This window comes from Saccharomycopsis crataegensis (genome assembly GCF_037102585.1).
Source record: "Saccharomycopsis crataegensis DNA, jcf7180000000097, whole genome shotgun sequence".
NCBI classification, from domain to species: domain Eukaryota; kingdom Fungi; phylum Ascomycota; class Saccharomycetes; order Ascoideales; family Saccharomycopsidaceae; genus Saccharomycopsis; species Saccharomycopsis crataegensis.
The window spans coordinates 273,494-291,195 of NW_027043837.1; the positions used below are offsets into that span (position 1 = coordinate 273,494).

Below are 17,702 nucleotides of genomic sequence, written 5' to 3' on the forward strand. Positions count from 1 at the left end.
TTTCTATTATAGCAAATCAGTTCAGGTCAATGAAAATTTTTAACATTTGACATTTTATTTTATTTTTCATGTCATTAAAATGTCTGATTCTTCATGACTCATAGCGAAGACCAATCATCGTGCCAAAATTTGTCATCATGACAGGTGCGTTGGCATGCATACATACGAGAGATATAACTCGTAAATTTTGTATAATATATATATATAAATACACACACGCACACACACACACAATAAATATAATATATATTTCTGTTATATATCAGGCATCAAAAACATCAAATTCACAGCAACTGAATGCGTCGTTAACCGTGGTATTACTTGGGTCATTATTTATCAACGAGCTGATCTCCTTTATTAGTTCGCCATCCCATTCTTCCAAATTATCATTGAACATCTCATATTCTGGGTGAATATCTTTGAGTAGCTCAAAATTAACCCCCAAAGTATCCAAATTTTCGTGGTTAGATTTTCTACTGTTGGAATTTGGATTGAAAGTCCCCTCGTCCACAAGACTATTGAGCTCGGAATCATCACCGGATTTAAGGTACTCCACTAAATCAAACAGTGATTCTTGATCAATAATATCCTGGTTCTTGTTACTGAAGAATTGATTCACTAAAAGATTATAAGTTTCCTCATCCTTGGCTTGTTCAAGCCTGGTAAAACTAGGTTGTTTTTCAATGACACTTTTCAAGTAATCACCATTGACAATTAAATTCTTCAAGTTCAACAAGTTATTCTGCACTAGCGCCCTAATACTATTTAATTTGATATTAACAATAATCAATATTGGATCGGCAATCTTCACTTGGAGATTCTTAAGAATCCAATAAATTGCATTATTAAACTTGAGATTTCTATTGAGGTACATTTGGTTGACTTCCGACGAGTTTTGGAAATTGAGAATATTTTTGAACCAACTGTTATGGGATTCTGCGGATTCTTTGTTAATATTTGGGGATAGACGGTTATCATTATGTTTAGTGGCACTGCTTGATGAGGAAGATGTGATACTTCTCCTATCGGAGTTTGCGGAATCATCAAATTCCCAAAACTTTGGCCAATTCTTTTCTTCCAAGTAATGCTCAATTAGGTGATTAATGTTATTGAACTTTCGGTTTTGTACAAATTTCTTTGTTAGAAATTCATTGAAAGAAATGCCGTACTTATTGATGAAGCACCAGGGCTTGATGTTGATTTTTTTCAAGAAAATCAACTCGATGAAAATTTCTCCGGAATTCAAATATAAATCGATCGAGAGCTTGTTTAGGTCGAGTTCGGGTTTGAAATTTTGGGGGTCCAAGTGATTTTCGGGGAATAAAGAAGATTGTACAGGGTTATCAATCTCGCCGCTTATTAGCAAAATGTTTTGAAAAATTTGGTTGAATTTCTTTAGAAAAATTAAATTGTTCTTCAATTTAATATTGATATTTTCTGTTGGTTGCTGTTTCATGGCTCGGATGAATTTCACAACATTATCTAGTTGTAATACCAAAAACTCCAATCGCTTGATCATCATCTTTATCTGAATCAATTCCAATTGTTTGTCATCATCTAAGGAGATTTTGAAAGGATTAGCATTGTTGAAGAACGATAACTTGTTGATCTGAAGGCTCAAGCTAGAGATTTTGAAAGAGTTTCTGGTGATCACTCCTTTCAAATAATCATTGGAATTGGAGGTGATCGGGAGTTTGAATGGTTTATCTAACAATAAATAGAAGAGAACAGAACGCACCGTTGTTATCAAAGAAGGAAGTTTAGGGACGATGATCTGATGGATCAACCAGTCTTGATCATTGATAAGGTTCAGTATGTATTGGTTCTGCTGGTCTTGTAGGGAAAGTTGGGGATAAATCTCTGTGGCGCTCATAGAAATGATCAAGGAGGAGTGTGCTTAGGGATTGTAGGTAATTATGATAATAAATATGGCAGCAACGTCGAAACTAACAATGATAATAATAATAATAGTTCTTCAACTTGCATCATGGTAAACATCAACTTTTTTATTATTTTGTTGAAACCCAAGAGATGGAATGGGCACGTGCAACAGACGTCAAATAGCACGACAATCTACAATCATCTCTCTCTCCACAGCATATGACGAAGATAGGAACAGCCACACCAAGCTGATCTAGTGAATCTTGTGTATTTTTTTTTCACTTGAATCATCGTAAAGATCAAAAAAAAAAAAAAGAGGACGTCGTAGTTTCCTTTGGTAGTGCTTTTTTCTAAGTTACAGAATCAAAAAAAAAAAAATGATGGAGCCTTAAATCAAGGTTTCCGAAAGCTTGATCCTACTTATACAATCCTCCATTATTTCAACAGAAAATATATTCCAGTGAATCTTGCCAACTTAACCTTTTGCTTGCAAAGTAAAAGAAGTGTGTAAAACACTATGGAAAACGAGTGCATTTTTTGCTACACGTGATATACATGGCATGGCTCATTCAGACATTTTCCTTATTTAGTAGCCATGAAATTATTGTATTTGTAATTGAAACTATCTAATATCTTTATCTTCAAGATAATCAGAAAATCTCATCAATTAAACAGATTTCTTGCTAAAAGAGCAAAATTAGAAGAACATTCATTAGATAGAAAAAAATTTGAGTGGAATTGGTCTTTTAAGTTCAATGGGATCCTAAATAATGTTTTAAATGGTTTGTCATTGAAGCTGGAATGTAAAATGGAATTTGAAAATCGTGTTTTAAAACCAATCATCCGTCTTTTTAGGGATTGGGGCATCAATTTTTACAGTCTGGGCATTGGTGAAACACACTATCCAATACGTGAAGGTCCTGCAAGCACCTCATTTGAGGCTATGAGAATGGGAACAATAATTAAATCGCAAAGCAGACCAATCATGATTATTCAATACACGAGGATGGGGTTGGGTGATTTATCCTGCCAAAACCGTCCTACTCGTGTTGAAGTGGAATCTATCGTTACGCATGTACTCGCCTCAATGGCGTTTATGGGAGTAAATTTGGCCTTGACCATCATTTTTTGACACTCACTTCTCGTGTCGTAACTCTAAGAGCAATTATCGCGACTCATTTTTTCAACTCAGTATCATCCCAAACACTCAAATCATTACCAAGAACTGATGAAAATGTTGACATCGCTGAATTATTTGAGTCTCCTAGTGAAAATCCCGGGAAAAATAAAAATTTCGGAAATGACTCTGCTGCCAGCGCGGAATAATAAAGGAAAAGTTTCTATATATGTATAATATATAATTTTATAGTTCATGAAAAACGATGTGGAATAATGTTGATGTTGTAGGTCCTTATATCTCAATATCCTAAACTTTCCTAGTTTGACAAAATTTATACTCACGATTTTCATTCAAAATCAAATAACTCCTAAAATTTACCCAAAAAAAAAAAGAAAATGCTTTGTTGAAGTATATATTGTGCCTGAAATACTATATAGATTACAAGAAGCATTACCTCCTTGCCGTACTCTTCTCATAGATCTTTCTTTTGAAGCTCCAGTTGAACAATTAATAGCATAAGGCTCCCAAAAACATAATGGCTCAGCTAACATAGTTTCATAAGAAATTTCCAATGGTTTTCACAGTCTTTGTGTAATCTTTGGAAATGTAAATGAAAGCTGCATCTGTGTGGTGATAAATCTATGAGATGTCCCTAATGTTAAAATACAGAACAGATAAACAGGATATGATTCTCGTCAAAACATAAAGAAATACTACTATGTCAACTCCAGAATCATCTGAATTGTTTCTTAACTTCATGAATAAGGTATCTACAGCCTCAAGCACGAGGGAATGAGCATTCAGAGCACCCTACGTAGTAAAAACCTCTAAAGAATCTGGAAAGTCATAATGATGAAAGTTTAGTTTTCGATTATGGTTTGCAAGTCTTCTGATCAAAAGGGTCCAACATTCGCCGATATACAGAAGAGATATAACCAGAGAGAGTCAATTTTTATCACGGGGGATCCACCACTGTGGACCTTATGGGGTATGGCACCCCATCATCTCAAACTTTTTTTTTTTTTTTTTTCTGTTTGAAAATTTTCATAATAATCATTTTAAGTAGACCATAGTAAAATACCATATTATATATATTCCCTTCCCACCATACAATGAGCAGTCTGCTGGTATCGTATAACAACACAGAAATCCAGCCGTTCTACATCGGCAACGCCTTTGCCTCGATCTCCCAAGATGGCGAATTGTTGGCGTCGGCGATCAATGAAGAAATCGTTCTTTCTAATCTTCCCCAAGGGGAAATTGTTGCAAAGCTCCCGGGGGATGGCGAAGACATCACCGCCTTGCAACTCACTCCAAACGGTGGGCATTTAGCCATCTTGTCGGCATCTCAACAGCTACAGATCTATAATGTGGAAGCGCTGACGGTGACCCATTCATTGAAGTTACTGAGTCCAGTATACTCAACCGCCGTTGATCAGACTTCGACTTTGTTTGCCCTTGGGGGAACCGATGGGTTAATCCAAGTGTGGGATATTGATAATGGATACATTACCCACTCGTTTAAAGGTCATTCCGGGATCATTTCCTGCTTGAAATTCTATGGAGAATTGAACTCTAACCGGTGGTACTTGGTGTCTGGGGATGTTACAGGGACGATTAAAGTATGGGATTTGGTGAAAAGAAAGTGTATTGCCACTTTGAATGAACATAATTCTCCAGTCAGAGGTTTAGAAATCAGTCCGGATCTCAAGTATTTGGTGAGTGGGGGTAGAGACAATATCATTAACGTGTTTGAGATCACGACAAAGTCTCAAGGTAATCTCGGGTTCAAAGTAGTGAAATCGATCCCAACCAACCAGCTGATAGAACAATGTGGGTTTGTTAGCCAGGTGGGCAATGAAAAAGAAAGTAACGGATACTACATTTTCTTTGGGGGTGACGGATGTTATTTGCAAATCTACGATTTTTTGAATAATATGCTTATTGGGGCATCACAAATGCCTATAGAAACCACTGAAGAATTGCTGATCAACCAAATCATCAAGATTTCTGATTCTCGTATGGTATTGGTATTGTCAGATCAAACGATCCAGATTATTAATTTGCAAACCGACGCAACCCTCAACGAAGATCACAAATATTCATTTACCGTGTCAAAGACTTATGGGGGTAACCACGGGATTGTCGCGGATATTTCCTTCGTTGGCCCAGATAGAGACTTGGTGGCCCTTGCCACGAATTCTCCGGCCCTTAGAATCATTAGACCATTCGGTAACCAGTTTGAAATGGAAACTCTTGAAGGACACACTGACGTGCTTAATTCTTTGGATGTCAGCGAAGATGGTCAATGGATTTTGACAGGGTCTAAAGATAATGATGCCAGATTATGGAAGTTTGACGAAACCAGTTTCCGGTGCGTGGCGATTTTCCAAGGCCATGCGTCGTCAGTATCTTCAGTTAGCATGTCGAGGGTCTACAATGGTAAACAACCAACGTTTATTATTACTGCCAGTAGTGATTTGACGATTAAAAAATGGGATATTCCAAAGATCAAAGATATTGAGGAATTAATGGACCAGCCGCTTATAATTAAAAACTCCAAGTACACTAGAAAAGCCCACGAAAAAGATATTAATTCCGTGGACTTGTCACCAAACGATGAATTTTTCGCCACTGCTTCATATGACAAGACCGCGAAAATCTGGGACTGTGCCACTGGGGAAACCGTGGGGATATTAAAAGGTCACAAGCGAGGACTTTGGAAGATCAAGTTCTGTCCGTTTGATAAATTAGTATTGACGTGTTCTGGGGATAAGACCTTGAAATTATGGTCGTTGGAGACATATCAATGTGTGCGGACCTTTGAAGGCCATTCTAATTCGGTGCTTGATTGTGAATTTGTCAATCGTAGAGAAATCTTGGCCAACGATGTGATGAGCAGTAACTTGGACGTTAATTTCAATAGAGCTACCAATAACGAGATCATTTCTTGTGGGGCCGATGGGTTGATCAAACTTTGGAATTTAAAATCGGGGGAAATTATCAAGACTTTAGACGATCATATCGATAAGATTTGGTGTATGTCATCGAAAAACAATGGTGAATGGTTCATTAGTGCCGATAACGAAGGGATGATTAATCTTTGGAAAGACAATACTTTGGAAGTCATGAAGGAAAACCAAAAGAATGCCAAGCAGGTGGTGGAACAACAACAATCGTTGGAGAATTATATCCGGTTGAAACAATGGCAAAAAGCGTTCAAATTGGCGTTGAAGCTTAATCATCCAATGAGATTATACAATGTTTTGAGATCGTCAATTGAAGAAGCCAATGGCGGATCTTCATTTTTAGGATCGGGAGAATTAGACCAGTGTATCGAAGATCTCAGTGATGAAGAATTGAAATCGGTATTTGAGAAGTTGAGATCGTGGAATGTCAATTTCAAATTCTTTGAAATCAGTCAAAAGTTGCTCAAATGTATTTTCCATTACCATCCAGTGGATAAATTGACGGAAATCCCTGGGTTAATGAAGGTCATTGAGGCGGTGATTCCTTATAACGTTCGTCATTACCAAAGAATTGATTCATTGCTCGAGGATAGTTACATTTTGGATTATACCATCCAAGAAATGAATAAATTGGTTATTTAGATTAGTTTGAGGATAATACAATGTGCATTAGTGAGAAAAAAAAAAAAAGAAAAAAAAAAGAACGTATAGATGTAAAACATGCATTAAATCGCCAATTTTGTAGAACAACGAAGAAAATGAAGTAATGAAAATAATTCTTAAAACTCGGAATATATCAAAAAGCATCCCCATAGTGCAATGTGATATGGAGAAGTCAAATCAAATGAAATAATAATAAACATTCAAAGGCCTCTAAAAGTATATAGATAATAAACCTCAAATATCTCTATAATATATGTACAAACAAGAATCAAATGTCTTGTAATTCTAATCAAACATCTCGTAATTCTATATCATCATTATCGACCTTTTGGTATTTTTCTGTACTTTGTGTCCGTTCAGAGTATCGATAGTAATTGTACCATACAATATCCAACAAAGTCACCACCAAACCAAAACAATTGATGATTGTCAATTTATCACCAAATACAAGTGTTGATACGACAATGGTCAACAATTCTTTGAAAACTCCGGCAATGCTTAGGGTGACAACATGAGATTTTTGGAGTAATTTCAATTCGAACAATGACATGAAAAATACCAAGAATCCAGGCATCGTCAATAATCCAATAGTTTTAACGATCCCTTTCTGTTGCCAAAGGTCATTATTGATGAATTCCACCAAGTTTTCCAATACCGATCCCACAAGAAATAACGAGGCAAACATAGGAGGGGCCAAGTAAAAAATTGTCGCTACCGGGTTAGCCACGTACTGATTCTGTTTCAATACTAATTGGGTCAATGCCCAGCGAAGCCCCGACATACAACTGGACACGAGCACCAAGAGGGATCCGAACATCACGTCAGAATTGATCCCACTGGCTTTTCCCAGCCCCCCTGAAGAACCTCCTACCATCATCAACACCCCAACAATCATGATCGCCACAATACTCGTCAAGTTACACGTCAATTTCTCGAGCTTGAATAATACCCCAAAGATCAACACAAATGCAATCGACGACGATTTGATCATCGTGTAGAGACTCAAGGTGATATAACGGAAACTAACGTTACCACAACCGATATCCCCACTGGCGGCCAACGCACACGGGACAATCGAGATCAAGTAAAGCCTGAGATCCATTAAATATTCGGTGAATTTGAACTTCCCTCCAGTTGATTGGGGAGTGGTAGTAGTAGTACTCCCCAACTGCACTTGAGATCTGGTTGGAGGTCGGTATTTCGGGACGATCGCCATTAATAGTAAACTCAAGAAAAAGAGAATTAGTTGATGGATTGAAGTGCAGATAATTGGGAATGGGAAATTTAGTCGGGATTTATCAAACATCCATTTATTATAGAGCGAGATCGCAAGTGAAAACACGTACCATCCAACAATACACACCAAGATCACAAGAGTATCTTTTGTCGGGTGGAGAATTGATTGTAACCAACCACCACCACGGTTCCCCAAATCACCACCACCATTATCATCATCATCATCGTTTAGTGTGGTTGCTGTTGCCACAGGAGAGTCCTTGCTTTCAAAATCATCGCCATCAATATCAAACTCCTCAAAATCATCCAAGAGCCTTCTTCTCGATGAGCCCAAATTATATTTCGAGTCTTTCGGAGGAGGGGCCGGGGCGTTGATTATTGGGGTCAAATTGAAGCGTACCGAGTTTTTTTTCTTTTTCTTTGATGATCGGTTTGTATCTGACAGTATTAATGGAGGTAATGGTTTATTGAAATTAGTTTTTGAGGTATTTGAAGTAGTAGTAGTGGTGGCTATTGATGATGATGATCCACCGCCGTAATTGACGTCGATCGTGTCAGAAAGACTCCTTGAATGAAGACCTGAGCCGGTCATTTTTGAGAATATGATGTATTTTTATTGTTACGGAGGTTGAGATGAGTGACTCTTGTGGGTTCAGTTCCGCTTTTAATTAGTGATTAGTGGTGATCTTTCAGTTGAAATTGCTGGTTCCACCCTGTTCAGTAATTTTTTTATTTGGCTTTTTTTTTACTTTTCTCTTCTTCACTGTGATTATGTAAGGGAACGACAACGGGCAGAATGTGGGCTTTGTAGATGATCCTATTTCTTCCTCATAAACTAAGTATAATTGTTATTATTATTATTATTATTATTATTATTATTATTATTATTAGTTACAAATGCAGTGAAACCATTTGAAATCATCATATTCAGTGATGAACAGAACAAAAAAAAAAAGAACGAAAAAAAAAAAAAAAAAAAAAAAAAAAAAAAAAAAAAAAAAAAAAAAAAAAAAATGCCAATGTGAAAATTGAAGCAAAAATCATAACCAAAAACGACTTCTATACCCATTTCTAGAAAATTTATGAGAGAAAAAAAAAAAAAAGGAAGATGATGATGGTGTTATGGAAAGTTCAATGAAAAGTGTGTGGTGTTGATTTTTCAAGCAAGGGTTATACCTGGAAGCTAGACAATAAAATGAACAGAAACAAATAATGGGACATAGAATTTGTTGACAAGTGAGCAAGTAACAAAGACCACAACTATAAAAACAGGCAAAAAGTGACGAAGCTCAGAACACAATCAAAAACAAGCAAAAAGTTTCTTGAAACTGCTTTGAAATTTCAACAAAAAATAAACAAATATCAGGAAAAAGAGCAGGAAAAGCACAGTTGAATGAAATGAATAATTTGACAAAAACAAAAAGTACAATAATTTCTAGAAGTACATTCTAACGATTCATAAGAAACAAAAAAACAAAACGGCAGAAAATAATTACCACAATCAATGCGAGGTATATGTAATTTTTCAATATCTCGAATATCAATATCATTATAATAAACTGACGACTCAAAAAAATAAAAAAAACCTAATCATTATGCAACTCCAACACTAATCCTGATCCTCTTTCTTAACAATAGTCTTCTCCGATTCTTTATCCTTCGATATATTATTACCTGGTTTCTCCACTCTTCCAGGGTTCTGAGATCTTTGTTGACGTACCATCGTCATTAGTCCATTAACTGCCCCTTGCTGCATCAATTTCTGGCGCTGTAATTGATTAATCGCACTAGCGGTAGCAGGAGGAGCAAAACCTCCAGCGCCCATCAATGCTGGGTTCATCATGGTCATCATTTGCTGTTGAGCTTGAAGAGCCGACATATGGTCGTAATAATTGCCGGCAGTCGCCATGAGACCTGGGTCAGCCAAATAAGGATTTACAAAGAATTCACTCCCAGGGGCCATTAATGGGTTCATGAGTTGGGCTTGGCTGGCAAACGCAAGTTGTTGATTCATCGATGATTGGTACAATGGATTGTAAAGAGGACTGATCATTTCTGTTCCAGGGATCATGCGGGCAGGATGGCCAGCAGCTTGCACCGTGGAATGTGCCCCAAGATCACTGATATCGTATTGGGTAGCGGTTGTTGGTATGGCAGCCGCAGCAGCCGCAGCAGCCACAGTTGTACCATCTTCCAATTTGATCTCCGTTAGATTTTCCTCTTCATCTTTCAAATCATCTTCTACGAGTCCATGGGCTGGGGAAAATGGAGATGCGCTATCAATGAGGAATTCTGTGGTTGCAAAATCATTGCCCATTCCCATGTTAGGATCGGCAGATCCTCCGCTAATCAAGTTAGGGTTGAGAAAAATGTTTGGATCGAATAATGGCACACTATTGGTCATAAACGCCTGCGATGGGTCAATGGTTTCACTAATATAATCATTTTGTGGGAAAAAATCAAGGGGGAAATCATCTTCGGTGGTGATGTAATTGGACTGAGGACCTTCAGATGTCAAAGCTCCGAGGACACTTGCTTGCTGTTCTTGATCAAGAGGTAATGGTTGAGAAAGGGCACCGCCGAAACCAGCGGCAGAGACATTCTGAGGCATTAGCTGTTGAGGATATTGAAGTTGAGGATAACCATGCGGTAACGGCATTTGTTGGTTAGCATGTATGTAGTTGTATGGGTGATCGCGTATCAGAAGTTGTGGTTGTAGTGGTTGACCAGCGGCCGAGATATCGGTGGTGGTGGTGGTAGTGGTAGTGGTACCCGTCACTACTGGATCGGGCGACGCTATTCCTAAAGATCTCTTAATATCTTGGATATGTTTTGTGAATTGATCAAAAAGTGGTTTTGAATCGTCATCGTCATATTTGAAACTTAGGGCAGGTTCGCGCTGGGCTTCCGTAGTGGTTTTCTGATCGAGTATTTCTCGTTTCAAATCACGCTCAAGAGCATCGGAAAATAACTTATCGTGCTGAACACTGAACCAAAAGAAGACTTTCTGTTTCTTTTGGGTCCTAAGGCACGAATTCTTATATAGAAACTCCAAGAATTTCGATTTTGGGGGTTCGAGCACGGCATCGGTCCCACATTTTAAATTTCGAAGATCAGAAAATACTCCTTCTTCAAATTTTTTTCTATCAGTAATCGCCCGCCCAAACTGTTCGAATCGATAAATTAAACTCTTGACGATATCTGTCCCGGTGACAAAATAAAGGTTACTCCAAAACACGCACGACACGAACCCTTCATCATGGCTAAGGTAGTAACGTCTGATGATTTGGTTTTCTTGCCAATTGGCAGGGGCTGTGGCAAGAAAGAATTGTACATCATCCATGAACCTAAGGGATGTCTCAACAGTTTGTGGCTTTAGTCCTTTTTTTTTTTTCTCATCATCTTTATCTTCTGTATCGGTGGGCTTACCAGAAGAAGAGGGTGGTGGTCTATGAGGTGAGTCGGTAGTCTCCTTAGAGTCTTTGGAGGGTTTGGCATCTTCTAGTTTGGGAGATTTGATATCTTCTACTTTGAGAGGTTTGGTACCTCCTACTTCGGAAGGTTTGCTATTTTCTAATTCGGAAGGTTTGGTGTCTTCAATTTTGGCGGACCCACTGGTATTTTTTGGTTCTTGTGACCTTTTATAGGAAAAGGATGTTGTTGTGGGTTGATCCATATTGTATTTGACTATCTATTATGGTATTAGATAAGTGACGGGTGTAGCTTAATAATAATTGATGGCGAGATAATGGATAATAAACAAGCAAGCACTGGGTGATGATGATGATGATGATGATGATGATGATAGTGGTAATGTAAACGAGGGGGTGATGATGATGATGATGATGATGATGATGATAATTATAATCCCTAACAATAGTCGGCAGTGGTCGTCTGGACGGGTGGTACTGTTGGTTCAACAAATTATTCAATTCTTCCTTCAACCACCTGGCGTGTCAGTGTCTCATTCTGCCCCCATCGGTATCTAACCTCTGTCACGTGCATCGGATAGAGGTCTAGACCTTTTCGCTTATGTAATTACTTAGTCTTTGTGATGGGCACGTGTTTTGGCTCGCTCGAGCTGTGTGACCCGGACAACTAACTTTGTCTTTGCACTCAAATAGGCCTTTGATGAGATTCAATAGTAAAAGATAGTGATATAAAATAAGTGAAAAAAAAAAAAACTCTGTTGATAAAACTCTTTCCGTTTTTTGTTTTACAAAATATTCTATGTGCGGCTTACTTTAGATAGCACTCCTTTCCCTTTCTCACTCGACTTGTATATGATTTATGAAGATGACCTCAACGTTTTAGCCTTGCCTCTACGCAAAGCACAGTATTCTACAATACACACCTATTTATATAAATATATATTGCGCTGATATATATCAGCACCCTTTCTCATCACAAAATATCATTAACTGTCTCTACTTACATTGTAAAATCATCAATTGTTGAGCCTTTCTCATTAAAGCTTTCCCCTGAACATCTTTTCAATACGTTGGTCCATCATCAGCCCCCAAATCCTTACTTAGTACACGATAAACTCCATCATCAAACGCGTGCTCCACTTGAGAACTCTTCACGTTATTCGGCTCGATGATCCGGAAATTCGTCACTTCCACAAACGGGTTCTTGTTGAGGGTCGGTCTTGGATCAATATTGTACGTCTGTGCTCCGATGATGTACTTATTTATACGAAGCCGTTCAATTTTCTCAGACAAATCCTTGTCAGGGCAAGATACTACCTGATTTCGCAAATCGATTAGCTTCGCTGCCTCCGGATCCAAGTCAAGCACTAGTGCTGTGACCGGCGGTGACTTGGACGGTGTTGTATCGTCCATTACTAACCACTGGCTGGCTCCTCTCTTCCTTTGCCGTCAAAACCTTTTTTTTTTTTTGTTTTTTTTTTTGTTTTTTTCTTGAAGTGTGTTTTGCATTGCGGTGCGGTTATCGTTGCTTAACATGCATTCGGCAAGTATTCAAGCAGCAAAAAATAAACAATATTTCTCAAATAATTGCTATTCACATTTGCAAGTTTCAATAAATAATATTATCCTTTATATACTTTGTCTTTATTTGCTTGTCTTCTTTTTTTTAAAAAATTTTCTTGAGTACTATATTGTAATAATGTGATGGAGTATTGGGTGACGATCGGCATGCGCATGAATAGGTCATATATATATACCAACCATTCCTTTGGGTGTATCTTCTTTCCCGATAATTGTCTTTTGTTTTCCAAAAATTGCTCTTGTTGTTATTTTTTGGGCTTGACAACTTTCAGTTGCTGTCCATTCTCCTCCCATCTTTCAAGCACAAGGTTTTCCTTCATCTGATAGCAAAGAAAGGAAAACCAAAAAAATTACTATTTAAGATGGTAAATTCCCTAACTTTTTAAAAATGAATCTACCATATCTTACTATAATATTTCATCTTTATATAATATTTTATGACTCAATATTTCAAGATCTTATACAAAAAAAAAAAGTATTCAAATATAATATGTTTCGTTCTGCATCGATCGCCACTTCGGTCACTTTGGTGAATGATGAAGATGATTTTTTCGCACCTCAGCATATGCCATCCAATTATGGAAACCCACATTACAACCAACCAGCTCAGAGTGTTTATACTCCAAGACCCCAGATTCCTCGTCGATCATTGTTCCCACCTTTACCACCAGGATATGGGGTTACAGAGAGAATCCCTATTGAAACCTTTCCATATCATTGCAATTTCAGAGAGTACGAGAAGAAAAAGGAAGAAGAAAAAGAGAGGGTTCTTCGGGAAAGGGATGAGATGTACAGAAATGCCGAAGGTACCGCAGTATGGGAAGATATGCCTTGTCTAGTGAAAGTTGTGGTTTGCATTATTCAAGCGTGTGTGGTGTGCTTATTGATTACCGGTATTACTTTTTTCGCGCTAGAAGTATTTTTTCCTTGGGCATTGGGGTTAGTCATTACTGGGGGAGTGCTCCAGGTGGTTCATTCTCTAATTTTCTGGACGTTTTTGTTCTTTAGGTTTGAGCTGGAGGAGAAGGAAAAACTCCAGGCCAAACAAACCGAGGGAACCAATGAAGAATCTCACGCCAATCCATCTCCCGAAGGGAGCGTTGCAGAATCTCAGGCCGCAGAAAATAAGCAAGAATCCCAATCTCAAGAAGAAAATTCCAATGAACCTCTCTCAGATATTTCTAGATCGCATCTCTTTTGGAAATTTGTTTGGTTATCTCTTAAATTTGGTATTAAATGGCTTTTTTTGTTTTCACTTATGGCATTTTCCTCTGTGAGCTTGGCTTTACTCATCACTTCAATAATATTTTATTGCGGTAACAGTCATGAAAAATTAAGATTTCCATTTCTTATTGTTGGGTGTTGTGGTCTCGGATTTGGCGTGTGTGTTTTGCTTTCTCTTCTTATATTTAGATTTTTCGATCATGGTCTTAGTGTCTCTTTTGGAAATATCGATTACGTGAAATATGGCGATTACCTTGAATGATGAGAAAACTGAGAGAAGTAGAATTACTATTTGGACTTGTTCTTAGTTAGAGCCTTTGGATAGGGACGTTAGATCTTATAAAACTATTTATACATTACATTATTAAAATAATACCATTGAAGTGAGAATTACATAATAGAAATCACCAAGCTCTTTTCAAATTTTTACATATTTTATTATCTTAGAATAATCCTGTGACATTACTACATATCTTTGAGCTATTTATATCTTTGAGCTATTTATAGTACTACGTATCTTCTAACTATTTATATTACTACACAGTTTTGTCTTTTTATTGTAACATGATAAGCACACTTTGAATTCCCATGCTTATAGTTGTAAGTTACACTTTCCTTAGTCATGATGTATGCCTTATACCGTGATTTCTCTAGTAAATGAACACCAATAAGCATTAATTACATCACCTCTTTATTTACCTTGCTGCTCACAGAGAAGCTCTATGGCTCATCACAATATTCATGAAAATCATTATCATACAACCTCCTCACTATCAAAAAAGTAACTAACATTAATTTATATATATTATAACGTATATAATGTTTAATAATACATCTCTATTTTACACACTTGAAAATCCTATTTTAATAACTTTTCTGAAGCAATCTCGAATAATTCTTTCATAGACTTATCAAAATTTTTGACGTCCTTATTTATTGACGGCCAAACTTTGCCATGTCGTGGCTCAGCCACACTGGCGTCCTTCAACAATTGCTCAACCTCTTCTGGCAGACCCCTTTTCTTAAGAAACAAGTATAACCAGCACCATGCATCGCCAAAATCCTTGTTCGCACCAACTGCTCTTTCAAACCATACTTTAGCCTTATCAAATTTCCCATCAACAAAGAAATTAATCCCTACCGCTAGCAAAATCTGCGAATCGGAATTCGTCTCCTTCATCGCCACCAATAAATGCTTCTTCATTTCTGATCTTTTGGTGATGGCTTGTAACCTTTGCGCCCAAATCTTAGCCGACTTTGGAAACTTTTTCGACGCCTCATTAATGATCGCTTCAACTTCTTTATTGGTTTTATGCACCCTTTCAAGTTCAATCCTCACCACCCACAATTCATCGCTATCAGGATTCTTCACAATTGCACGATCAAGAATTGACCGAGCCCTGATAATCATATTTTCCTCCGAAAAGCTCCTCACCAATAAACACCACAAAGGAATAGAGTTCTCACAAACTCGCACACCCGTGGCGTAGGCCTCTCTGGCAGCAGAAAAATCCTTCAAATTTCCAAGGATTTGCCCCTTTTGTATATGGAATTTGTCAATCTCTGGGAAAGTCAATAAGGATTCTTCCACCAAGTTTAGCGCATCATCATCGCGCGACAATTGACGATACAATGTCACCCATTTGTACAATATCCTTGGGTTCTGGGGAAGCTTTTCTCGAGCTTGTTGGAATAAAAGCAACGCTTTTTCATAATTCTTGGTAGAAGTCTCGAGTTTAACTGCCGCAAGCCAAATCTCTGAATTTGTAGGATCCTTTTCGAAAGAATCATTGAGGATCGCTCTGGCAGATTCAACATCATTATTGATCCATTTCTCTTTAGCATATCGAAGCCGAAATTCCTCACAAGAGCTATTAGCTTTGATTGCTTGGTCAAAAGCATCGTATAATTGGGCCACCGTGCCATGTTTTTTGAGAAACCCAAAATATGCTCTCCAGATTGGTATTTCTTCAGGGTGTTTCTCAAGAGTACAACCATAAATTGCTTTGGCAGTCACCAAGTGTTGTGACTTTATCATTTTTTCCGCGTATTCTTGCCAGAGAATCAATTTGTCAACTTCATCAGTATCCTCGAATCCTAATGATATAGTGTTGCGGATAATTGATACTGCCGTCAATGGGAAATTTGAATCTTCACAGTTTTTGGCAATTTCAAACCAAGCATTTCTTTTAATGGTATTTCCATGAGATATCACGGTGGCCACACCTTTGCTCATGAGTTTCTCGATCTTTGACAGCTCTGCTCCATTACGCTCTTCTAATTTACAAGCCTCGACCCAAATTTCATGGGATTTAGGTAAACTTTTTCTAGCATCATTGAGGATTTTCCGTGACTGTTTGACATCACTTTCCAAGTTTATTAGCACCAACCATAATTCAATGGCTTCGGGAATGATTTCTACCGCGGCATTCAAAAGTTTCTTTGCCTCCTCTTTACTATCTTCAAGGCTGATGGCGGTTTTCCAAAGATCAACACTGTTTGGAGAGTTCTTGAGAGCTTTTTGAACAATCTTCTTCTTACTAAACACGTCATTTTCCAATTGAATCGCCTTCAACCACAATTTTTCGCTTTTCAAATTGAACGTCAATGCTTCGGCAACGATTTTTCGACAGCTAACCACGTCAGAGCTATGAATATTAATACTTTCCAACCATATTTCTTGATCATTGGCGCATTTATGACAGCCCTCAACAATAATTTTCTTGGCCAAATCGAATTTCCTCGCCTTCACTTCGATTCTGGCACTGGAGATCCAATTGATGGGATTATACGGCTCGGTAGTTCTCAAAGACTTGAAGATGGCTCGGGATTTTGTCAAGTCACCGACGTCTTCATTAAGTTCCTGGATCTTTTCTTGTTCAATTTGTAATTTGTCCAAATAGTTTTTACTGTCAAATGACTCGATCACATCGGTGTAACCATCGAGCTTCGAGCTCAACATCTTGCCCCTTGCCAGGGAAATCATCCCGAAATCAGTATCATTATCCAAGATTGTTTCATGATTATCGGTGGCTCCTGAAGCACGAAGCCCAGCAATTAAAGAATCCCCAGCATTATAAGTACGTCGCTGTTGCTGGCTTAATTCTCTCTCCCTCTTATTCCGTTTCGTCATATCCCCGGCCTCCGGTAAATTCATCCATTGGTCAGCGGAAATGCTACTTAAACCTTTCTTTAGATCTGAGAACTGACTGCTAATGGATTTGTAAACTTCCTGTCGCTTCTTTTTATTGGAACTTTCATCATCTTCAACATGTTTTCGTTTCGAGCGAAGTCGTTGTTCAATCTCCTCATAAACCCGATCGGCTTCTTGGTCATCCTCATTGACCCCTCCATTTGTGAGAAGGCCTTGTTCTGATTGTTCTAACTGGGCAGAATCGCGATTCTCATCTTCGTCGTCTTCGTTATCTGACCCACCACCATTTCTCGTCACAAAACCTGATCTTCCAGGACCAATATCTGACCGTGTGGTGAACCCAGTGGCCCCACGTCCCACCCCGGCAACATAGTTAGCGGGAGCAGGAAGGTCTAGAAAGCTTTTTCTCTCCATTTTTCTATAATGGTTTTAAATCAGTCTTT

The 17,702-nt window shown here is 38.0% G+C and overlaps 8 protein-coding genes across 8 annotated transcripts; 3 read left to right on the top strand and 5 right to left on the bottom strand. All coding sequences in view use genetic code 12, as the record gives it.

The window, feature by feature from the left end:
- Positions 1-262: 262 nt before the first annotated feature.
- RAV2 (Rav2p) lies at positions 263-1,873 on the bottom strand (the record flags this gene model as incomplete). The annotated part of the gene is made up of 1 exon (XM_064999117.1): positions 263-1,873. The coding sequence occupies one exon, from the start codon at positions 1,871-1,873 to the stop codon at positions 263-265; it is 1,611 nt and encodes a 536-aa protein (XP_064855189.1).
- An 816-nt stretch (positions 1,874-2,689) lies between these two features.
- On the top strand, positions 2,690-3,013 carry DASC09_055330 (uncharacterized protein; the record flags this gene model as incomplete). The annotated part of the gene is made up of 1 exon (XM_064999118.1): positions 2,690-3,013. The coding sequence occupies one exon, from the start codon at positions 2,690-2,692 to the stop codon at positions 3,011-3,013; it is 324 nt and encodes a 107-aa protein (XP_064855190.1).
- A 1,100-nt stretch (positions 3,014-4,113) lies between these two features.
- On the top strand, positions 4,114-6,612 carry UTP13 (U3 snoRNA-associated protein UTP13; the record flags this gene model as incomplete). Its single annotated transcript, XM_064999119.1, has 1 exon — positions 4,114-6,612. The coding sequence occupies one exon, from the start codon at positions 4,114-4,116 to the stop codon at positions 6,610-6,612; it is 2,499 nt and encodes an 832-aa protein (XP_064855191.1).
- Positions 6,613-6,922: 310 nt separating this feature from the next.
- Positions 6,923-8,461, bottom strand: YMD8 (Ymd8p; the record flags this gene model as incomplete). Its single annotated transcript, XM_064999120.1, has 1 exon — positions 6,923-8,461. The coding sequence occupies one exon, from the start codon at positions 8,459-8,461 to the stop codon at positions 6,923-6,925; it is 1,539 nt and encodes a 512-aa protein (XP_064855192.1).
- A 1,017-nt stretch (positions 8,462-9,478) lies between these two features.
- Positions 9,479-11,545, bottom strand: STE12 (homeodomain family transcription factor STE12; the record flags this gene model as incomplete). The annotated part of the gene is made up of 1 exon (XM_064999121.1): positions 9,479-11,545. The coding sequence occupies one exon, from the start codon at positions 11,543-11,545 to the stop codon at positions 9,479-9,481; it is 2,067 nt and encodes a 688-aa protein (XP_064855193.1).
- Positions 11,546-12,362: 817 nt separating this feature from the next.
- Positions 12,363-12,713, bottom strand: DASC09_055370 (uncharacterized protein; the record flags this gene model as incomplete). Its single annotated transcript, XM_064999122.1, has 1 exon — positions 12,363-12,713. One exon carries the CDS (start codon positions 12,711-12,713, stop codon positions 12,363-12,365), a length of 351 nt encoding a protein of 116 aa, XP_064855194.1.
- A 658-nt stretch (positions 12,714-13,371) lies between these two features.
- On the top strand, positions 13,372-14,367 carry DASC09_055380 (uncharacterized protein; the record flags this gene model as incomplete). The annotated part of the gene is made up of 1 exon (XM_064999123.1): positions 13,372-14,367. One exon carries the CDS (start codon positions 13,372-13,374, stop codon positions 14,365-14,367), a length of 996 nt encoding a protein of 331 aa, XP_064855195.1.
- Positions 14,368-14,964: 597 nt separating this feature from the next.
- Positions 14,965-17,673, bottom strand: PRP6 (U4/U6-U5 snRNP complex subunit PRP6; the record flags this gene model as incomplete). The annotated part of the gene is made up of 1 exon (XM_064999124.1): positions 14,965-17,673. One exon carries the CDS (start codon positions 17,671-17,673, stop codon positions 14,965-14,967), a length of 2,709 nt encoding a protein of 902 aa, XP_064855196.1.
- Positions 17,674-17,702: the final 29 nt, after the last annotated feature.